General features: G+C 43.7%; 1 protein-coding gene across 2 annotated transcripts; it reads left to right on the top strand.

Annotated features, from left to right (window-relative positions):
• Positions 1-10,734: 10,734 nt before the first annotated feature.
• On the top strand, positions 10,735-24,002 carry HEBP2 (heme binding protein 2). Of its 2 annotated transcripts, none has more exons than XM_034765558.1 (5): positions 10,735-10,970; positions 11,236-11,308; positions 14,197-14,332; positions 18,437-18,617; positions 20,207-24,002. In XM_034765558.1, exons 2-5 carry the CDS (start codon positions 11,237-11,239, stop codon positions 20,403-20,405), a joined length of 588 nt encoding a protein of 195 aa, XP_034621449.1. In that variant the 5' UTR covers positions 10,735-10,970; position 11,236; the 3' UTR covers positions 20,406-24,002. The 2 variants fall into 2 exon arrangements, with proteins under 2 accessions (XP_034621449.1, XP_034621448.1); XM_034765557.1 differs by having other exon boundaries at positions 10,859-11,039; positions 11,233-11,308.
• Positions 24,003-24,344: the final 342 nt, after the last annotated feature.

The following is a 24,344-nucleotide window of genomic DNA, read 5'->3' as shown; positions in this document are numbered from 1 at the left end:
TTTTTTTGTCTAAAAGATATGCTCTGGCTCAAGTTATGGCTTGATGCAGAAATTATTGGATGAAATTCTGTGGCCTGTGTTATTCAGGAGGTCAGAGTAGAGGATTAAAAAAAGAGTCCCTTCTGACCTTTAATATCTACTATTCTTACCTAATTTATTTACAACAGGTACACACTCTTGAACTGAGACATCAGATGCCAAAGACAAGTGCCACTTATAAGTCACAGATAACTCAAGAATTCACGCAGACAGCTCTGTGTGTTCAAACCTTCAGCTAGCATATTTCTCTCAAACATTGTCCAAGTTGCTCCATGACTATTTTTATGACTCCAAAACCACATTCAATCTTTCGTTATGACCAGGTACTTGGACTGTTACTCCAGAAAATCCCTCATCCACCAATGTCTCAGTCAAAAAAAATCAGAGCTGGGGGCTATAGCATTGGGCAGGTGCAACACAAAAAGCTCACTTGAGTTTTATATAGTTCTTCCTCACGCATATTATTAGGCCAATTTGGGGTCATTTGACCAAGGTATTCCTGAGTTACAGCCCCTTCCAAAAACAAAAATACCCCAACCAACCAAAACACACAAAAAAATTTCCTTTTGCTGTCTTGTACTGTTAAACTGAGGGGTACTAATGACTGGATGAGTCACACAGACTTCTTGGTGGCTTTGAACTCACCATTCAATTAAGGATAAGTAGGGCTATACCAAATTCACAGTCATATGACTTTAAAAATCATAAATGTCATGATTTCAGCTACTTAAATCTGAAATTTGATGGTGTAATTGTAAGGAGTTGTGCGGGGGTGGTCCACATGGTTATTGTAAGGGGGGTTGCGGTACTGCTACCCTTACTTCTGCATTGCTGCAGGTGGCAGCATTGCCTTCAGAGCTGGGCAGCTGGAGAGCAGAGACTGCTGGCTCGGAACCCAGCCCTGAAGGCAGAGCCGCTGTCAGCAGCAGCACAGAAGTAAGGATGGCATGGTATGGTATTGCCATGCTTACTTCTATGCTGCTGCTGGCAGAGCGCTGCCTTCAGAGTTGGGCGCCCAGCCACCAGCCACTGCCCTCTGGCCACCCAGCACAGAAATAAAGGTGGCAATACCATGATTCCCCTAAAATAACCTTGCGACCTCCCTGCAACTCTCTTTTGGGTCAGGACCCCCTCAATTTGAGAAATGCTGGTCTTGCCTATGAAATCTGTATAGTCTAGGGTAAAAGCACACAAAAGACCAGTTTTCACGGGGATTGGGGGGGAAGGGAGGGGAGAAAACCAGATTTCATGGTCCGTGACACATTTTTCATGCCTGTGAATTTGGTAGGGCCCTAAAGGTAAGTTAATGACAATCCCCCACCTAAGACAAAAGGAATTTTGCAATGAGTGACCAGAATTTGCTACAATTTGTGAGGTATGGGTGGCAGTTGTAGGCTATGTACACACAACAGCTTAGGTCGGTAGAAAAGCTGTGTCGCTCAAGGTTGTGAATAAGGCCATGTCTACACTAGTGAATTTACAGCGGCACAGATGCACCGCTGTAAGATTACTCGTGTAGCCACGTTATGGTGACGGGAGCTCTCCCATCGACATAATAAAACCACGTCAATGAGCGGTGGGAGAAGGTCTCTCGCCAACATAGCACTGTGCACACGACTGCTTATGCTGGCAAAACTTATGTTGCTCAGGGAAGGTGTTTTTTCACACCCCTGAGCGACATACATTTTGCCAACATAAGTGGTAGTGTAGACATAGCCTTAGCCACCCCGAGCGACTTAAGTTACATCAATCTAAGCGCCAGTGTGGACAGCACTATGTCAATGGGAGAGCTTTTCCTGCTGACAAAGCTACCTCCACTCATGACAAGAGAGCTCTCTCCCACTGGCTTAGAGCATCTGCATTGTAAGATCTGTAGTGTAGCTGTAGTCTTAGTAATCAAAGACTTTTGGGGAAAGAATTAGACAAGTGAATGCTTCCTGGAAGGAAAGAGGTTTAAGGGAGTGGAGGAGTAAGGTATTAGGGAGAGAGGGGTTTGGGGCTGCAGTAAGGGGGGGGACAGATGGTAGTGGGAGAGATAGTAGGGGCTCTGGTGAGGGAGGCATAGCAACCCCCATTTTTTCCAGTGCACCCCAACAGCCCTGCAGCCCAACCTCCCGCACCCACAGCTCTGCCAATGCAGCCCAAAACTGCATGAAAGCTATGTGTTGGAAGAATATTAATTAGTGAATGGGGCGGGGAGGTTCATGGATGGCCAGAAAATGTGTCCTGTGTGGCTGTGACCAAATGCACCCTCTGTTCATGCCCTACATACCATTGTAATCATCTTTGTACAAAATATGCCTTGTGAGGTATCATTTGAAAACTAATAACTCACTGGTCAATAATACATGGTGAAATGTGCATAGTAACGTTACATGTAAAGCTACGAACATACATGTCAGTCATGGCTGAAGTGTGTTTACCAGACAAGATTGGGTAAACCTGTTTCTCAAAAGACAAAAGGACAAACTGACACCCCTGCCAGGTGGCATCAAAGGTGATGAGCAATCACCTGTCAAATGGCCATTCTTTGGCAAGGAAGGGGGTAGGAACAGATCGAGCTGCATTTTAGCAAACACTGTGGAACTCTTTCACCCCCAGTCTACTTGTCTCCGTCCTCACAGTGAGAATGAATTGTATCTAGGAGGCAGCCTTCAGGAAAATGCATTTCAAAGGGTGACAACTATAAAAGTGAGGGACAAAAACACTGTAAGGTATCGCTACCTATCCCACATAAGACAAAAACAGAAACAGCTCTGGGATTTTTTGGAGCAGATCCTGGCCAGAGAATTTGGTCAGCAATATTACCGGGACACAACATGTGGTAAGGGATTTCACCTTGAACCAAGTCTATCTTGGTAGGTTTTAGTAGTAGGAAGCATTTTATCTGTATTTCTCTTGTAGCTATTTCTGACTTTAATACCTTATAATGGTACTCACTTAAACTTTATCTCCTTGTAGTTAAATAAACTTCTTTTATTTTTTAAATAAAAACTTAAGCTCTCCTGGGATAAGAGGGAAGGTTCTCTCATGGATTGGTAACTGGTTAAAAGATAGGAAACAAAGGATAAGAATAAATGGTCAGTTTTCAGAATGGAGAGAGGTAAATAGTGGTGTCCCCTAGGGATCTGTCTTGGGACCAGTCCTATTCAACATATTCATAAATTATCTGGAAAAAGGGGTAAACAGTGGGGTAACAATATTTGCAAATGATACTAAACTACTCAAGATAGTTGGTGTGGGGAAAGTTAATAAGGAAGTGTTATTTACTCCTTCTCATAACACACGAACTAGGGGTCACCAAATGAAATTAATAGGCAGCCGGTTTAAAACACACAAAAGGAAGTATTTTTTCCACACAACACACAGACTGTGGAATTCCTTGCCAGAGGATGTTGTGAAGGCCAAGACTATAACATGGTTCAAAAAAACTAGATAAGGTCATGGAGGACAGATCCATCAGTGGCTATTAGGCAGGACAGGCATGCATGGTGTCCCTAGCCTCTGCTTGCCAGAAGCTGGGAATGGGCGACGGGATGGATCACTTGATGTTTACCTGTTCTGTTCATTCCCTCTGGGGCACCTGGCATTGGCCACTGTCGGAAGACAGGATACTGGGCTAGATGGACCTTTGGTCTGACCCAGTATGGCCATTCTTATGTTCTTACTCCAGTGTTGAGAACTGTGTGGGTAACTCCATTTTGGGTAGCAAACTGTTGTATATTGATCCCCATTAAGAGGAACAACAGACCTAAGATATCTTGACATTCCAAGAGAGGGCTGGACAGTGCAGAACACATGTTTGGGGGGGGGGGGGGGGGGAAGAATCCAGGACTAGATTTGGGTCCCTTTGCAAGCGGTTCCTAAGGCTGGTGGAAGCCAGAGTGTGACTGCTGTGTGGCTGGCAGGCTGCAGCTATACACAAACACTCAGGGTTTTACCTGCATACTAGAAGGATGTTTGTGAGTGGCCTAGGTGACAGCTACAGCAGCACAGTACAGTAGTGGGTGGGGGAAAATGAATTGAATGTGTCAGGGGCATGGCTGGGGAAGTGCGCCAAAGTAGACTGGTATGATGTAGCTGATGTGTGTGGAGAGTGGGAGGATGCTGGACGCAGGATGCTAATCGTGGGACATGGTATATGTACAACTGCCTAAATGACTACTTACACCTGCCAACAAATATACACACATACACATATAAAGCCACTGAATTTGTGTGTGTGTGTGTGTGTGTGTGTGTGTGTGTGTGTAATATTACACACACACACACACACACAGGAACAGAACCACAAGGAAATTCAGTGGCAAACAAAAAAACAAACAAAAAACCCCCACCCTACATGGACACAGAGTTAACTACAGTTGATGGTATGTCATCCCCTTGCAGAATGTGAGCAAAACTCAAACTTCTAAAAACCAGAAAATGTAACCCTAACTCTGTCCTCTTTCAGCAATGCCCCAACACGCTCTGTTAACACACATACCTTGAACATTTCAGCAACTGTGGGACTGGCAAAGTAAAGCTCTTTCCCTCCTTTTACAAACCATCAGGTGGAATCCTCTTGGTGAGAGCAAACACAATTAAAGGACACAAAGGGGTTGGGGAGAAAGATTGCCCACGCCACTTTTCCTCTACCCTCTTAGAGCATTTCCTCAATAAGCACACACGCACAAGGGCCCTTGGCACGATAAGATTCAGGAGGTTCTAGATACTCGCATACACTCATTTGACCAACTCCCCAGAAAGAATACCACACATGTTCAATTTAAAAACCACTTCACAGTTACAGCTCCCTTACCTTGAAGGTATGTGTCAAGCTGTCTGGAGTGACTCACGTGTGCGTACCAACCTCAGGACAGACTGTTAAGAAGTAGGACACAAACCCCAAACTGGCTATGAGCTCTATATTTAGATTTCACCAACTAAACATCAAGTGTTAACTCCTCAAGCACAATAACTGCCTAAACATGGAGTCACAGATAGTCCCTGTGACACTCTGTACCTCAAAGAAGCACTCTGGAACCCCCATATCCACCACTTTGATATTATGGTATGTACAAAGTATGCCTTGTGAGGTATCATTTTAAAAGTCTCGATCTGCTAAACATTAAAACCCTGTTGGATTGTATGTGAAGTTATGAAGTATTGCTATATGTATTACTGAAATATGTTATGAGGTTAGGAGACACCCACAGCCAACCTTTCAATTGTAATAAAGGACCAGGCAGACACGTGCTTATGGCCTATTAAAGAGAATCCACACTCACTCATCCCAGAGACTTCTCAGAAAGAGCACATGTATGCAATGGAGACTGCTTGACCAAGGGGGACTGCCTGATGCCCACGTCACAACAAAGTTCTTTCCAGCAAGCTGGAAGAAAATATAAAAGAGGGGAAGTGACATCATGACTTGGTCACTCTCCCAACTCAACTCTTGGAAGGAACATCTGGAGGAAAAACTCTGAACTGAGGAAGAGTGGTCCCAGGCTGAAAAAGGGAGTCCAGTCTGTGTATTGAATATCTGTAACCTGCTTACACTATCTGTCAGCAGGGCCAGTGCAAGGATATTTTGCGCCCTAGGCAAAATTTCCACCTTGCCCTCACCCCCCCCCCCCCGGAGCATCACTTATTATAAACTTTCAAAAATAAATACAGTGGAGTCACATCTTACGCGGGGGTTAGGTTCTAAGGTCAGCGCATAAGAGGAAAATCGTGTATAGCGAAAATTATCATAAAGTACAGTACACACAGGATAGACTGCATACACTAGAACAGGGGCCCTCAACCTACGGCACGCAAGATGATTTTTTTTTAATGGCAGGCTGCGGGTCCCAGCTGCCACTGAGCCCGCTGCCGGCCTGGGGTTCCGTTCACTCAGCCGGCAGCGGGCTGAGTGGGGCTGGTGGCCGGGATCCCGGCTGGCAGGAGCCGGCGGACAGAACCCCAGACCAGCAGCTGGGGTCCCAGGCGCTGGCCCCGGTCAGCCCATTGCCAGCCGGTGGCTCCGCTCAGCTTCCTGGTGGCTTGGGTGAACAGTCTGGGGTTCTGTTCACCCAGGGTTCCATCCGCTGGCCTGGAGTTCCATTCACCCAGGCCGGCAGGAGGCTGAGCGGAGGTGGCAGCTGGGACCCCGGATGGCAATGGGCTGAGCGGGGCTGGCAGCTAGGACCCCAGCTGGCAGGAGCCGGCGGATGGAACCCCAGAGTGGTTTGCTGCTTACCACCAGTAGGGCATGGTGAGAGACAGCCCAAGGTAGTGAGAAGGGGGCACAGTGGTCCCACAATCCCAGGTTGCACCCCACGGATACCATCACAACTATTTATTTTGTTTCTTTTTTACAATGCAAATATTTGTAATAAAAAATAATATCAAGTGAGCACTGTACACTTTGTATTTTGTGTTGTAATTGAAATCAATATATTTGAGAATGTAGAAAACATCCAAAAATATTTAAATAAATGGTATTCTATTATCGTTTAACAGTGGAATTAATCATTTTTTTAAAAATATCACCATTAATCACAATTAATTTTTTTAATAGTTTGACAGCCCTACTTCTAGCCAAACCTATAATAAACTAAAGATTTATTAACTGAGAAAAGAAATGAAAATTTTTACAATGTTAAAGCAGGTAAACATACACACAAATGAGTTACAGTCCTAGGTTCCAAAAAGTAAGAGGCTGCTGTAATATGCAAGCTCTATAGGTCCTTTAGGGCTAACTCAGGCTACGCAGCTGGGGATCTCTTGCTTATGCTTAGAAATCTTGCCCTCTCAAAGTCCAAGCAGCATAGAGGTACAGTTTCTTTCTGTCAGGAATTTTTATTTTCTTCCTTTTATTTTCTTAGAGTTCAAGCTAATGGGACAAGTCCCCATGCAGATCTCCTCTTTATGGGTGTGGGGGGAGCAATCAAAGTCCCTTGTCCTCTGATCTTCTACAATGATTTGTCTGGTGTCTATGGGCCTTCTTTTGTTGGGCAGGAGATATACTAGTTTACCACAGGAGGTGTTTTTACACTTGTTAATGCTTCTCTCCTGCCTGGTGGCTTTACAGTTTTAGAACAAACCAAAACTTAAGTATTACCTTATACAGATATTATAAATGATTAATGCTTGCAGCAATTTACAAGCATTTCATAAAGTCTAAATACATTTGCATAAACTTAATACTTATTTTTAAATAGTCACACACCTCAAAGTAATCCATACATGTGGTTATATCACAAACATACCTTTACAAAGCAGGGCCAACAACTGCCTCCACTGCCTTGTATTGGCACACCTAACACTCTGACTGCACCTGGAGCGTATGCAAATAATTCCCATTGGCTCCTACCAGCTCCAGGGGAACAGAGGGAAGGCACCCCCGTGGTCAACTTTAATTTTGTTAGCTGAATTCCCCTGAGGGGAGAATGAATGGGTTGTAAAAAGAGGTGGTGAAGAGTTCCTACATTTCAGCAACTTGGGGTTGGCAGAGTAAAGGTGTGTATTTTAATGGGGAATATTGGGGCAGTGCTGAAAAAGGGCAGAGTTAAAGTTACATGTGCAACCTTAATTTGCATTTCCTGTTTTGGTTTACCTCAGCTCAATCTTCTGCAATGGGACAACATATCACCAAGCAACCTTAACTCTACGTTTCATGTAGGTAGTGGGGTTTTTTGCCATTGAATATATAATACTGTAGTGCTTATCAAAGGTTCTGCCTTGAGACTTCTGGAGAACGAAGCTCTCTCAATATTAATAGCTCAGTCCTCTTGTAGGGGTAAGGTGGCAATTGAGTCCATTCAGTCTTTGGTTGATCTGCTGAGAATTCCAAAAAGGCTGCCAGTGCCCTGCCCACTGGGGTAGTGGTGTTTGTCTGTCTACTGGAAAGTGGACAGAAGAGGCACCATCACAATTACCTGATATAAGCATACACTATTTTAAAATTATTCTTCTTTCTTTCTTCCTGTTGATAACTAGCTAATATTGGATAAGCATAGGAGAAATACTCTTATAATAATAAACTAGTACACCTCTACCCCGATATAACGCAACCCGATATAACACGAATTTGGATACAACACGGTAAAGCAGTGCTCCGGGAGGGCGGGACTGCATGCTCCGGCAGATCAAAGCAAGTTTGATATAAGGTGGTTTCACCTATAACGCGGTAAGATTTTTTGGCTCCCAAGGACAGCGTTATATCGAGGTAGAGGTGTATTCTACACTGCTAGAGCACCCTCCATCTGTGGATCTTAACGCACCTTATAAACACTGAGAAATCAAACCTCACCCCACCCCTGTATATTAGGCATAACTGTTTCAGTTTTAAAGGTATGCAAAGAGAGGCACAGAGAAATTACGATCCAAATTTCCTACTAATTTGACTACCTCTTCTTTTGAATGCCTAACTTGAGACACTTAAGGTTGGATTTCCAGCGGTGCTAAACGCTAATAACTCCTCACGAACCTCTTTACCCCATATCTGTGCCTTCAACACAGCCTCCTTAAAGCTTTTTTAAAAATGTTATATCCCCACTTATGAAAAATACTTGGATAGTTTTGTTTATTAAGTTACAGTAACATTGTCCAACTACACATAAGCATGTTCTTTAGGAACAGTGTAACCTACCCCAACCAATACTTGCCCACAGAACTTGTTACATGTGCAGCAAAATAAATGTATGTAATAATATGAGTATTATTACTGACTAAATGTCAGTATCTATTAAAGAAATAACCTTGACAAAATAAATACACGTTGTCTGTACCAAGGTGCAATAACCTGACCAACCATATTAGATCTTTGCCTATGTATCCATAGAAGTGAAATTGTCCTGAAAGAGCTACTGATGCCAAACATTCCACTCTGTGCTTAAAGAATGTGCATTTATTAGGCTACACTGTACATTTTACTACAGTATTTTCTTCAACATGTTTGTCTGAGGTAACATACAAGCCAAGAGAATAAAGCCACATTTTTTCCTCAATTTACATCTGATCCCAAGAAAAGGGAGAGCTATATCAATCATTGCTTTTCAATCTGCCCCTAAGGAAAAAGGTGCAGTATAAATTAATCCTTCTGAAATGGGTGAGGTGGGCCTTACGTAAGGCTTCTTAGTTAATTCCCAGAAAAACATTCGAGATAATACCTGAACATAAATCTTGATTGACAACCATGAAAATATGCTGACAAAAGCTATGATGAACTAAATACAAAACATTACGTTCATCCCTTAGGCCAGTTCACCCTTTGACTTCAGTGAGGTTATAACTAGAATTAATTTGGCTTTAGCTTAATACATCATTTTGGTGAGATTTTAAATGCAGGAGACTCAAAGTAATGGTTCAACAACAGTTGGTTCCATGCACATACATAATCTCAGATACTATTCATGTGTTTAAAAATCTTTCAACATCAAGATACTATTCTGCAATTCTATACCACCTTCCATCAAACTCAAAGTATTTTATCAGAATTAATTTAGACTCTCAGCATCCCTGTAAATTAGGAAGGTATAATCCCGTGTTTTACACTAGATCAAGGAGAGCTGGCAAGCCTTATTCTAAGAATTTTGGTTTCCCATCCCTAAATACAGCAGCTGTTACATGAGGAAACGGTAGGGTTTATTTATACATCATTTTAGAAATCTTCTTCTTCTTCTCATTACCTTTAACCTTGCCTGAGAGAAGGATTCCCCCTTCCAAACCACCAGATATGAGTTAGCTAGCTCTTCCATAGGCGAGATCAGGGACATGCACAATGTGGGCAAGCAGTGTCCCCCCCACAAATAATCAGCTGCCTCCCACATTCTGAATCCCTCAGCCCCACCCCAGAGTCCCCTCCTGCACCCCACCCATCCCCTCTCATACCCCAACCCCCTGCCCCAGCTGAGTGAAAGTGAGTGAGGGTGGGAGAGAGGGAATGCAGTGAGTGGGGGTGAGGCCTCGGGGAAGGGGCGGGGCTAGGGTGTTCCGGTTAGAAAGTTGGCAACCCCAGGCAGGACGTCCCTGGGAGAGATGTGTACAGATACAAATTGTTGTTCCTAAGAGATGTAGTATCTGCCCAGACCTCACTCACTTGGGATGAACGTGAACGGATCTGGAACGCCTAAATAGCCGGATAATGATTAATTCTGATCTGAAAGGCTGCCATAGAGGCCATTACGGCCTTTTTACAGTCCAGTCAGAGGGTATCCAGCCTGGGGGTAGAAGGTCTGTGGGGACTTGGTTTTGAGATCTCACCGGGTGTGATTTCCAAGGAAGGTGGTGGCGCTCGCTAGAGAACCCCACACGCCCAGCTCTGTAGAAGCGTCAGCCCGGCTCGGAAATCCTCCCGTTACTAATGCTCGGGGTAACCCCAACAGGTGGCCTGTTTCCGCGCATGGTAGTAAAGCCGCCGTTTAATCTCTCGCCCTGCTGCAGCGAGGGGGGATTTTGCTGTACGAGTCAGACTCCTTTACAGCGCCCCCCCCCCCCTTCATAACGTGCCCAGTGACTGGCAGGTGCTGCACGGCCCCGCGGGGAGGGATACAGCAGGCTCGCACCGCCACCTCCACTCCGTTTGGCCCGGCCCTTGGATCCACCCACCCGGCTTATCCCCGTGCAGGCCGGAGCTTGCATAACTCCGAGCCACCGCGCTCAGGGCTGCCTGGAAAAGCGGGGGCAGGAAGCGGCTGGAGCCCCCGGGAGTGTCTCCCGTGCAAGCCCCCGGGCGGCGCAGTGCGCATCGCTGAGGGAAGGGCCGTTCGGAGCCGGTCCCGGAGCTTCTAGCCGCTTGCACAGCAGGGACGGGCGAATTGCGCCGCCTTCCCGTAGCAGGGGGAGGGGGCTGGGGCAGCATGCTGGGGCAAGGGGCCGATTCCCGCTGTGCCCAGCCTCCAGGAGTTATGAAACCTCGCCGCGTGACCCGCCCACAGGCAGCTGGCAGGCTCCGACACACGGAGGTTTGTGCTTCCCTAGGGGAGCTCGCTGGGGAAGGACAGGGCGGCGCATTTGGGTGGAAGCTGCTGAGGCAGAGAGACGGTGCTGGCCCGGCCCGGCCCCCGGGATGGTGGGGGAAGAGAAGAGATGCTGGGCTAACCCCAGCCCTCCCACTGTGGCTGGGTGGGTGAGGTGCACAGGGGGCTGAGTGCCCCACTGCGGGTGGGGCTCCAGGGGGGTGGGGCTAGAGGACGCCCTACTAACTTCGCTCTGCTTTAATTTCCCCAGGATGCTGAAGCCCAACAAACAAGCTCTCGCCTCCGGGCTGGAGCTGCCCAAGTGGACAGCGGTACCAAGCCAGGTGAAATTCCTCGTAGCAACAAGGAGAGAGGGACCCCTGCTGCCTGGGCTAGAACACCCCCTTGCTCACTCATTTTATCTGCCTTCCTTTCTGGTCAAAAAATGTCAGGCTTAAGTCTCAGCAAACGAGGGGGCATGGCAGGGAGCTTGAGTTGAAACACTTTAGCCCTAGTGCTTCAGAGAGCAGGGGAAATAAGTTTGATTAAAACAATAAAAATCAAACTGCAGGACTTCAAGTTGCTAGAACAGTTGACGTTCTGTGAGCTGTGTTATATAAAAGATGAGACAAGCAGATCATAATGGGCTAAATGGCTTATCTTCAGCTTGGGAGAATCATTGTGGAAAGTGGGGGGCAATGGGGGCATGCAGAAGTCAACTTGGAAAGGAATTTTAGTTATTTCCTGCTCACTAGAGAGGTACAAGATACCATAGTGTAGTAAGTAGGTTTTTACAGTAGCTAGGACATGGTGACTTGCATAACAATTTTTTTATGCAATGCTATAGTTCTGAGGTGTTGGTTTGCATGGCTCCACTTGCAGGTGGAAACAAATACTCTCCATGGTGTCCGGACGAGCTAGCTATTCCCCTAGGATCAAATAAGATACAGAAAACTAATCTAAAGGTAACAATCTTGTACATTTAAAATAAAATGTACATAAATGCAAAACTTAAGGTTGCTGTAGCCACATTAAGTACACAGGTTGATTTAGGGTTATAATCAAAATTGTGTAAACAGAGGTTTCCTAAACCTAAAAATCAGTAGACCTACTTCTATGGAATTCTTGTAAAGGCAAATAAAATAGTTGGTTTACACTTCCTTTACTCTGGATTTGCAATCCCGCTGTGACAACCTTTTGCTAACTAGAGTTGGAAAAGATGAAATTGGGGAGTTTATATTTTGTGTTGCAGTTTGGTCAACAAAAATATACAGCATCTAAGTACTTGTATTGTTTCCCATTATTGTAATGTCTGAAAACTTGTCTAGAAGATGAAGTTAGTGCACAGCAGACTGGCATGTAAATCTGCTTTGCAGTAGCATACCAGGCACTAAGTGTCCATGTGAACCCTCTTGCTGTGCATTAGAAGTTCCCTAGTGCACATTGCTATGAAACATGAGTAGGTCAGTGTAGATCAAAGCATACTAGGGTGTTTTTGGTGTGCAGCAGCAGGGTCCGCACAGACAATGAGTTAGCACAAAGTTAGCACATAGCAAGCTAGTGCAAGGTAGTTTTACAGCCCCACCTGCCATGCACTAACTGTTCTTCTGTACAAGCTCTGAGAACCTCTAAGTTAGTCTCTAAGGTGCCACAAGTACTCCTGTTCTTTTTGCAGATACAGACTAACACGGCTGCTACTCTGAAACCACATTAATAGTGTAAGGCAGAGACTGTCAAACTAATGTGTCGTCCACTGAAAACTATGGCTGTCACAGTGGACTGGCTGATTAATAGCAAAAAGCATTATGTCAAATAGAGGTTAATTTGGAATATAAGTAATCATTGCAGTTGTCACAGATCAGAGGTGGTCCAGGTATTTATGAGGGGAAGTGAGCCACGAGAGGTACTATCGTAAGATGTGGGTCACAAAAAAAAAAAAATTTGAATTTCTGATCCAATATGTTAATTGTATCTGTAAGTGAATTCTTCCCCCCCCCCCCAAAAAAAAAAGATTAGCCTCATACTGTTTCTTTGACTTTACTCACATGGCACACTAGACTACATTACTTTTTTTTTTTAAATGGTGGTGTTCCTTTAAGTTAGAAGTTTCAGGTTGTGACTTTACAGTACTATTTTTTTTTAAATAATTTTTCTTCTTTGACTGAGTCACAGCCCCACACAAACCACCAGGGGAATTTATTCTTTATTTTTCTTCACAAAGTGCTGTCAAACTAAAATAAAGGAAGATTAAAATTATGGTAATCTTGGGTTTTAGTTATAATAGTAAATAAGCTTTATTCCAGAGGTTCTCAAACTGGGGGTCATGAGGTTATTACATGGGGGATCGCGAGCTGTCAGCCTCCACCCTAAACCCTGCTTTGCCTCCAGCATTTATGGTGTAAAATATATTTTAAAAAGTGTTTTTAATGGGGCGGGGGAGAGGGGAAGAAGAGAAAAGAGAAAGTCTCACACAGAAGCTTGCTATGTGAAAAGGGTCACCAGTACAAAAGTTTGAGAACCCCTGCTTGATTCCAGTGTTTCTCAAACTGGGGTCGCCGCTTGTGTAGGGAAAGCCCCTGGTGGGCCGGGCTGGTTTGTTTACCTGCCCCGTCCGCAGGTCTGGCCAATCGCGGCTCACCACTGCAGGCCAATGGGAGCTGCTGGAGGCGGCAGCGGCCAGTACGTCCCTCGGCCTGCGCCGCTTCCAGCAGCTCCCATTGTCGCAGAGCAGTGAACTGCGGCCAGTGGGAGCTGCGATGGGCCAGACCTGCGGACAGGGTAGGCAAACTAAACCGCCCAGCCTGCCAGGGGCTTACCCTACACAAGCGGCAATCCCAGTTTGAGAATCACTGCTTTATTCCCTTTGTGTTCTTGCACATTACTGTAATGTGCAACTTGGATAAATCAACACAGAAAAACTTGCATATATTTCCTGACTTAAAAAAAAAATATATAAAAACTTCATGTTTTGACCTGCAACACTGTTCCAAGCTTTGAGCAATAATTGGGCTCTCTTCCTACTATCTAGTACCTAATAATTTTCTCCAGCAATGTCAGGCTGGTTAATACTCCTCCCCCTTTAAAAAAGTTAATTAGATAAGGAAAGAAATATCAGTGCTAAGCCTATGTTGTAAAAGTGAAGTTGGGTTTCTATGAAGGCCTAATCACTTATGCTCTGATGCCCATGTGAAGCACTATTCTTGATAGTTTTGTTTTTTCTGGTTGTTTATAGGCTTCAGATTATGAAGTCCGGCAGTATGAACCAGCTAAATGGGTTGCCACTTCTGTTAAATCAATGGACTATGATTCAGCTGTCAGCACTGGCTTCATGAAGCTCTTTAACTATATTCAGGGCAAGAATGAGAAAGGTAAGATGCTCTGGACTATACTTTTCAATAATTCAGTGTTTCTAAACTTTTGAAAGCTGAGCCCTCTTTCAGGAAAAGAAAGCCAGTCCCGTCACTAAGGAACCCTACTATGCGATGGCACATTTCTTAATCCATACATCTCCCACATCTCCACTAGTCTTTTGTGCTCCTTTCACACCTGACTTGGGGAATGCTAATGATTATGGTGTAGATCTTCTGTCTGCTTTGAGCAGTGAAATAGTTAATATGAACAATTAAAGTAGCACCTGTGTTAGCAGCCACTGTTTCAGGCTCTGTGCAGACTCCTGGATTACTCTCTGTATTAGTTAACTAAGAAACACTCTAGTTTTGAAAGTGATAACAGTGAGGTTGTGTGTGTTTTTTAAAAGACTCCGGAGGACAGTTGGTCTTTCTCCTTACCCATCTTGCAAACAGTCCCTCACTCCACCCAGGTGGATGCACACTGTACACTTTAGGAAACACTTTAACTTTTCCTATACCCACTACAAAGAGAGATTTAATAAAGCCCATGTAAATGCTGATGCTTATTGCAATTTAGGAATAAGGAAGACACTGTGTTAATGTATTTAAATATGGCAGCTGGAATAGATCAAATACTAAATATCCTTAATACTACCAGAGGCTCCCATCTCTTATAAGCTTGGCTTCTAATTGATTGATGGCTGAATCTTTGTATTTTAAGCTATTGAAAAAGTAAACAAGTGACAAAGCATTTTAAACTTATGCCCTTTCATGAGGTTTGCTTATCACTGAGCACCTCCTTGTGGTAGAGTCTGGGGATTAGCTCTGCCTGGTCTGATACCCCTTTTGTTTGCTCGCCCTATGGTGTCTCAGTAGAAACAGATTACTTCTTGGGGACTTAGCCCTCTGGCCAGGTTACTGTAGTCTTCTCCTTCCCTTCCAAGGTAACAAAGATGCACTGGACAAACTGTCTCAGTCTTCTGATCCACTGCCCAGTAAGTGCCACTTTCCCAGTGGCCAGCAGGAGAACCCAGGCATAACCACTGCTCCAGGTTCAGGCCCAGGGATCCTCTGCCTAGCAGCCATGGTCCACTCATGCTCTGACCTTGTTGCTATTTCCCTGGACTCGTTCCTAGTTTACTTCCCCTCGCTCTGCAGCTACTTCACCCCACCCCGCAGTCTGTTCAGATTCTGTAGTCCATGGCAGGATCCTAGGTTTAAATGTCTCCCTAAGCTGCCTCTATCTCTTGCCAACACCCTTCTTTAGACAGTGACTGCAGAGCTCCTCCTTCTAGCTATCTCTGACTATCAGCTTCCCCTCTTTATAAGCCTAGCACAGCTCCTCCCCCAACTGGGCTTCATCAGCTATTAGTCATCATCAGTCCCTGGCTTCCTTCCAGGTGCAGCCTAATAAAGTTAATTGGCCTGTCTTACCTCTTCAGGCCTTGTGTAGGGTAGACACCCCATCACAGGCACTAACAATTGTAATTTTTTCAAAAAAATATTTGTTAGCATTATTGGATAATTCTGAGTAAAAGTGTTAGTAGTAAATCCCAATTACTCTCCCTCTATTCGGTCTTGATCATTTGTCCTTTTTTGTATAGCAAGCTGCTTAAAATGTGTTTTTAATTTATAAGGGGGGGGGGGGTTGCACTCAGAAGCTTGTTGTGTAAAAGAGGTCATCAATACAAGAGTTTTGGAACCACTGTCCTAAGGCATAAAAGCCAACATAGTAGTTTGTCCTTTTATAAGTCAGGATAGCTGAGAGGAGACAAGCTTATGGCTTTAAACAAATAAAAAAACAAACAAAAAAACCCCACCCTTACACCCTGAATTCTCCTAATAGCAGGGAAGAGAAGCATTCAGCACATTAATGCTTCTAAATTTACCCTATCTTCTTCCCCACTCCTCCACTTCAAAAGCCCTTTCAAATCCACTTATCATGCCATTCACAATACCCACAGTGTTCCACTAGAAGAGGGGCCAAGGTAGAGGAAGGTAAGTGTCTTTCTTGAAAATATAAGGTGATAATCACAAAGTGTACTCACTGCTAGTGGCATCTCCTCCTGGTTATTACCTCTTGCCAAGTGCTGGCCCTGTCTCTGCCTGGTTTCTTTCATCCTGCAGCCCCTGTGACTCCTGAAGCTGCAGCTTTCTGTTCATGGGTTGGTCCTTCAGCCAGGTCACTAAGGCCCTCCCGTTCTGGGCAATTTAAAATCCTTCCAGACTAGCTGTCATCTCCAAGTAGTGACTTCACAGTGGCTGGTAGGAAAACCCTGTCCTACTCTCTACATTGGGTTCAAGCCCAGGGACCCTATAACAAAAGCCAAGATCTGTACAGTCCCATCCGTAGCTGCTGTTTCCCCCTCTTTCTGGGTTTACCTGCCCTCCTCCCAGGAATGATAGTAGACTACTGCCTTACAAGCCCTTTGCTGCTCACAGCTCTTGGGCTTTATACAGGCCCCTCCTGTTCCTGCCCAGCTGAGCCCATTTCCAATGAGTGGCCTGCTCCCTGTCTCCTTCAGGTGCAGCCTGGGCAGTTAATTGGCCTGCCTAGCCATTTCAACCCCTTCTGCCCTGGGGAGGGGCACCTCATCACAATGATATTTCTCAAAACTCCTATATCCCCTGGAGAAACTCCCCACAACCAGGCCTTTATAACTGAAACCAAAATAGCTAAACCCCTCCTCTCTAGTAGGCTGGTTTCAGCAGATGCTGAAGTCTTCCAGCCCACTGCATATTGATACATCAAAGCTATGGGAGCTGCTTATGTGACTTTAGAACCTGGAAATTAGTTTGAAACCACTGATGTGCTGAATGTTCCTCTTCCCCACTGTTATTTTGGGGTATTCATCAGTGATTGACATATAGTTTATTTTTGATACACAGTTACAAATTATTTTGCTCTGCAGCCCAGAACCTATACAAAAGTCAGATATATCTGATGGTGCTCACTTTTAGGGCAGCTGCAGTTGATTTTTATAAAACAGCCAGAGTGCACAGGGCATTTCCTACCAAATTATGAGCTAATTTTAAGTTAATAAACTTTGAACCTAAAACTACTTGATTGTGGTCTGAAAAAAAAAGTTAGGCTTCATTGTGGTTTTGTACTGCATAATTTTTTTTTCAATTTTGAGGTTTTTTTTAAAAAAAGCTGTCTGCACGATAACCTCTTGATAGCAAGTACTGAATAGTCCAAGACTATGGGTATATATACACTGCTGCTGGGTGCGAGCCTCCCAGCCTGGATAGAGAGGCTGACACTAGCCTGCTAAAAATAACTGTGTGGACATTGTGGCTCCTGGGGTCACATGGACTGAGCTCAAGCCTAGGGGGACCCAAGCCTGCACCAGAGCCACAACGTCGACACAATTATTTCTGGTATGGTAGCTCAAGTGTTTGCCTGGGCCGGAGGTTTGCTTCCAGCTGCAGTGTAGACATTCAGCAGCATGTATAGACGTTGCACAACCCCCAGTCAGGTTTAAATAGCAGTGTAGGCGGTGAGGCACTGCTTAGGTGAGTATATACGCACCAAAAGCCTTAGTCTATGTACCCTATATGGTTCTCTGCACACCCAAGCAGTGCCTCCCCTGTATACACTGCTGTTTTTAGCAGTGTAGGTCCTGCTGCCTCGCCACTGCCAGAGCTTTTCCCTGCCCCAGAGACAGGCTCCAGCAGTGGGGAAAGGATCTGGCAGAGGGAGGCAGTGGAGAAAGGTGCAGGAGCCTTTCACTGCTGCCTTCCCTCTGCCAGAGCCTTTCACATTGGGAATGCGGCAGTTAGCTGTATGTACCCTACATGCTGCTGCAAGTGTAGACAAGGCTTAAGAGGTTTGGTCTGTGGTAGTGGAATGTTAACAATCGAAACAAAGGGATCTGCTGCATACGAGCAGAAATTTGCCATTATGCATTTTCTTTAAGAATTGTTACAGGCAGACAAGATAATCCAAATACAATGCAACAATAGAAGAAACACATATGAATTAAAACTACCTTTTATTAAATATAAATCAAAGGCAACCTTTGATAAAGCCACCAATGTGCTCTCTTTCTTGACACACTACATTATTTGACCTGAGATTTGTGACAGAGCAGTGAACTGTTGCTTATTTGCCTCTGATAGGGATGAAGATAGAGATGACAGCTCCAGTAACATGCCATGTGGAACCTGGTGCAGGCCCATTCTGCGAGTCCACTATTACAGTCTCTTTTTATATACCATCTGATCATCAAGCTGATCCACCTAAGCCATCAGAGTCAGATATTTTAATTGAAAACAGACCAGAAATGATTGTGTTTGTCAGGTATGTATTAACTAACTATTGCAACTCTGCAAAGTACAGATAATAAATCTGTGTGCACAAGGCAGCTTATACATGATCAAAAATGTTTTTAGTTCTCAAAAGAGGTAGTCCTGACACTTTTTGTAAAAATACAGCAACTCAGTGTGATATTCTTCAGCTAAACTGTGGCTGCCCCCTTGTGGCAGTCAGTTGATGAATAACATGGTGCATGCACATGCTTTATTGAATGAGTAATTTACTTTATACTAGCAACGGGGTCCCCAAACTTTTCATGGTCGTGCCCCCCCATACCCTTGTCCACCCCCACTCCCCAGGAGCTGGGAGTGGGGCACAGACAGGAGTAAGGGAGCCGAGGCTGGGGCCGCAGCTGGAGGTAGGTCTGAGGCCGGGAGCAGGGCCAGGAATGGAGCTGCAGCTAGGGGTCAAGGCTAGGAGCAAGGCTGGGGCCGGGAGCGGACCACAGCTGGGAGTGAGGCTGGGGCTGGGAGCAGAGCCCCATGCTGGGCCACAGTGGGATCTGTGGCCAGATATGGAGCTGCAGCCGGGAGCTAAGGCTGCAAATGGGGACAGGGCTGAAGCAGAGCTGGGAGGCGCTTCCTCCCTACCCCCACATGGGGATTGGCCCAGGACCCCCCCCCTGCACTCTGCCCCCCCCCCAAACGTTCCTCCATGACATGCCGCACAGTTTGGGGACCACTGTACTAGCCTGTAATTCAATCCAAATCTCTGTATCCTCATACCTTTTTCACATGAGCCCAGTAAGTATAATTAGTATACAGAAGTCACATGTCCTGAAAATATTTTGTTGAACATCCCTAGAGGGAGATGATCTTGCATTTTTTTAAAATCATTTATATTTTACTGTATATTAATGAAAACATCATGAAAGACAAGGGATTGGAAAAAACACTGTACTTTTAAAACAGTTAAGAATATATGTTCAAGTATACAGCAAAATGTTAATTGATGAATTTCCCCACTGCCAAATCTAAACCAAAACAAGTTGTTCTTAGACAAAGTTAACTTTCAAGCATAAAGTAACTAACTTCAATTTCCATGTAAGCTTCAGGTAGTATTTTTCCATAGTTACAAACTACTGAAAAAGAAAATCTAAATGAGTGCTGGGGAAAGTGTCCCATCTATCCATCTCTGTTCTTGACCATTAATCCAGGGTGTTCAAACCACATTCCTTGGAATTTTGCTTTTCAGAGTGGCACTCTCAGGACATCAAGACAACATTCTTTACAAGTGCAAAGCAAGGCATGTGGTCATAGATTTTACTAGTTTTGCACCAAGCAGAACAGCTCTCATACAGGCCTGAAGATACCCCATTTTCCCATTGGTAAAGTCTGTTACTGTGAAATTATCTTAAAGGAAGTTGCAGAAGCTTCATCATTTGAAACAAACGGAACTGGACAAAGTACTAGAAAACAGGCTGTAGGGAACAGTCCCTGAAAGGGTTGAACTATATGGTTTCAAAGATCACTGCTGACCCATGCTGGATTTAGACGAGCAGTATAGAGAACAAGCTTAGATTTATCAGTAATAAGATTTCTTCATGTTCTCGTGCTGTTTATTATTATTGACAGGTCCTTTGGAGGATATTCCAGTGCCACAAAGAACCAAGAAGAACTACTGACACTAGCAGAAAGTTTGAAGCGGGATGGGAAAGTGTTTGATGAAAAGGTCTATTATACTGCTGGCTATGACAGCCCTTTTAAATTGCTTAATAGACACAATGAGGTGTGGCTTATCAAGAGAAATGGAAACCCCAGCAATCAAAAATAGGAAACAAAATGCTTTGAGAGACAGAAGTTGTTTATTCAGACACTTTTTTTTTGCCTGGGAATTGTAAGTACTTTTTTTTAACATCTAGACAGATTATAATCTGTCAGATTTCAAATGTGCCTCTTCTAGAATGACACTACAGTTTTCCCCATTCTGGTTACACTTTCAGTTAGAGTAGAAAGCCATGAAATTTTCCGTTTTCCTTCCACTTCACACCATGTTCCCTATTTCCCTCCCCTTAAAATCCATCTAGCACACACTTAGAGAGGTTGCTACAGTATAACACAAGGAACTCTTCCTATGTTTTCTGTGGCCACACTCTTTACTGCAAATCCGATCTCTCACCACAGAGCAGGGCTCCACAATAAGCTTTTATTAAAAAAAAAAAAAAAAAGTCTGTATCTGCAGTGGTTGTGTAGAAAACAAGAACTTAGTGTCTTTGCAACCAGCAGAAAAACAACAACTGAGGTTTGAATGGCCTCAGTCATCTCAGTGGGCTGTTACCTCAAAGATGACAGTTTAAATATCAGGTTTCAGAGTAGCAGCCATGTTAGTCTGTATCCGCAAAAAGAACAGGAGTACTTGTGGCATAAATATTTATTCCACTCTATATGCATCCGAAGAAGTGGGCTGTAGTCCACGAAAGCTTATGCTCTAATAAATTTTAGTCTCTAAGGTGCCACAAGTACTCCTGTTAGTTTAAATATCAATATTAACTATTTCAGTGCTAACAGAACTTTAGCACTATCATAGAATCATAGGACTGGAAGGGACCTCGAGAGGTCATCTAGTCCAGTCCCCTGCACTCAAGGCAGGACTAAGTATTATCTAGTAGGCTATTGCCTGGAGCAGCTGAGTTTGAACTTTGATAGCATATAGTGTGCCAGCACTGGACTGACAGTCCATTTTTATAAACCTTAATATGTTGTTTATGATAGTTGCTGTATTGGTAGCAGCAAGGACAGCAAGTCATCTCGTCCCAGTGCAGGGCAAACTACTCTGTACTACCCTGCCAATGCCTGACTAATCCCCCTGTCTATTTAATCCTGGGCCTCTATGCCAAGTCTGCCAGTAAGGATGCCTGGTATTGAGAATTATTATGTTGGCACCTGTGAATCGTGGACGTTTCTACACTGCAAGTTCAGCCAAGACCACTTACGCATTTCTTGTTGGCCACTGAACAGCCATCATATGGTAACAGCTTTACACTTGCTAGAGTATAGATAGTGATACAACATACCCACACCTTGATAGTAATAGTTTGGTTATTTTTAGCCTCAAAGCCTCCAATATTTGCCTTTTGAAATACATTGTTTGTTTTATGGTACTAGTCCAGGCACTTGTATATCCAGTGTTAGTATATTCAAGTAATATCAATTGTTACCTTTGCTTTTTACACTAGGACTGATATATACTTTCATGGTAACTACTGATGCATTTAAAAGCTTTTATCCTTTGACTATATTATCAGTCCAAATTAGCAAAAGTACGCAAGGCAATTCACCATCCTTAAGTCAGCACATTGTTGCAATCTCCTGTTTTAGGAGATTCTAAATTGACATAAAAAGTAGCTGCATGGAACTAGAAGCTCCCTCTAACCCCAGAATCTTCATGCTCTCACATTTTAAAAAACCAATCACTGTTCCAGAAGTTAATTTCACTTACAGTAAAATAAGATATATTTGTTTAAAACCATGCTTGTACAGGGTCCTTTCCAAGCATATTAGAAGCCTTAAGTTCTGTCTTGAGGAGTTTACAATCTATATTAGACTGACAATGAAGAGACCATGGCAGAAAAGGGGATTGGTCAGGAGACAACAGAAAATAATAGCAAGGGATTGCTGCAGCTCCATTATTTTTTTGCAGCGAGAAGATCAGATAAGCCTATTTTGTTTCACTTCTTGTTTGCGATAAGTTTTTTTTTTCCAATTTAAATTTGAGTTTCCTGAGCTTTTTAATGTTCCTAAAATTATTATTGCCACAGACAAAAATTAATCTGAGGTATAACTTTTAGATCTAATTTGTAAGTACATACTTTTTAAACCTATATCTTTTGCTGGATTTATTTTCCTATCTTGGTTCTACAGTAGTTAGGATTTCTGCTGTCTAATACAGTTCTAAAGTCTGGTTCAATAGGGTATTACATTAGAGAGGAACGGAACTATATGGTGGGATATTATCTATATAGATTGGAATTTGCTGGTAAAGGCCCTTATCTCCCACTGAAACTAATGGAATTTTGCCATTGATTTCACTGGAGATTGGCCCCAAAAGGTTGTTTAAAAAAAAAGTAATTGGAATGTTTATCAACAAAGTGCCTAAGTAATTTGTGAGAATGAAATGTACTTATTGCATAATGGAGTGCTAGAAAATGTACTCTCCTTCAGAGCAATAAATTACCTGACACTTTGACCTTTACCATCATCTTTGTTCAGCATATATTAATTCAGGTTCTTAACGTAAAGGGTATGTCTACACTGAAATTCGATACCTGTGGCTTGCCCATGTCAACTGACTCAGGCTCGTGGGTCTTGAACTCTCCGAGCTGACTTGGGGCTGTTTAATAGTGAGGTAGGTGTTTGGGCTTGGGCTGCAGTCCGAGGTCTGGGACCCTCCCACCTCTGAGGGTTGTAGGGCGCAGGCTGCAGTCCAAGCCCGAACATCTGCACTGCAATTAATCAGCCCCTTGCCCCAAGTCAGCTGGCACAGTTCCCAGAATGGCCACTATCATGTTCCACACCCGGTATCCTTTTTTAAGGTCCAATATGATCTAGTGTTAATAGTGCTCTTAAAATGATGGAACTAAGAGACTTATCCTGTTTGTCTCAGAAGAATTTGCTGTATTGACAATGAAAGAACACTGTTAATTTTGGATCAAAGTTAAGGTTGTATGACGATGAAACAGGCGCTTCATAAACAAATAAGTTTTATAAAGTATAACGTGGGCAGACAGACATAAAATGCTTCAACTATTCAAGTCTTTTGTAAGTGCTTCAGTTATGTAAAAGGACAGAATAGTTAAGTACATTGCTACACAGCAATCTTAATTGGGTTTTAGTTAAAGTTTTGTGTTGTGTTTTAATAATCTTATGTAATTAGATAGTTTTAAAATTTGTAAATAGATGGGATGAGGCACTAACTTATGTTAAAGAAGTAAGTGGCGGTCCTGCAAAAGATGGCTCTGCAGAAGCTTGCGTTATCCAAAGCATACCAGAGAAGACATGCATGTTCACTACACAGTTATGTTACGCATGGACAGAATAGCCTATCTTCACTCAAAACAGTGTTGAGGAGTACAGTCGCCACCACCAGGATACCCCTTATGTTGGTTGTGTGTGAGGGGCCATTGATGTCTGCTCAATCCATATTTTTTCAGGTGGAAAATCGGTGGAACATGGAGGGATTAACTTTTGCCCACTACTGTTGTCCTGATGACATCATAAATGGCTACTCCATATATTTTAGAGGTTTGGGAAGTGGTCCTCTATCTATAAATCCATGTGGGTTGATGGTTAAAGGAATTTGGAAAACTTACAAGGGTAAAACCTTATCTAAACAGGAAAAGTTGCACAGGTTTAATAAATTGATTTTAAATCAGTCAAGCTAAACTGATTTAAGGGATGGTCAAACTGGTCTCTGTGAATCTACATTAGAGGGTTTGCACTGGTTTAATTATTAATTTAGTCAAACTGGAATAGACAAGGCCTACAGTTGGGGCTTGGCAGGAAATCTTGCCTCTTTCAAGGAAGGGAATTAATTAGTGGTATCTATTCATTAAGTTAGCATGACAAGCAGCGTGAAGGGACTTCCAACTTCTAATTATAAAAAATGGGCAGGTTGTGTCTGCCTTACAAGAGACAGACATATAAGCAGGCAGGGAAGAGGAGCTAAGTGACTCTGACTTTCTTATTCATTTTATCATTAGGAAAATGTAAACCA

Source organism: Trachemys scripta, chromosome 3, assembly GCF_013100865.1.
Source record: "Trachemys scripta elegans isolate TJP31775 chromosome 3, CAS_Tse_1.0, whole genome shotgun sequence".
NCBI classification, from domain to species: Eukaryota; Metazoa; Chordata; order Testudines; family Emydidae; genus Trachemys; species Trachemys scripta.
Note: the sequence above shows the minus strand (reverse complement) of the source record. Positions and strands in the feature narration are given on the sequence as shown.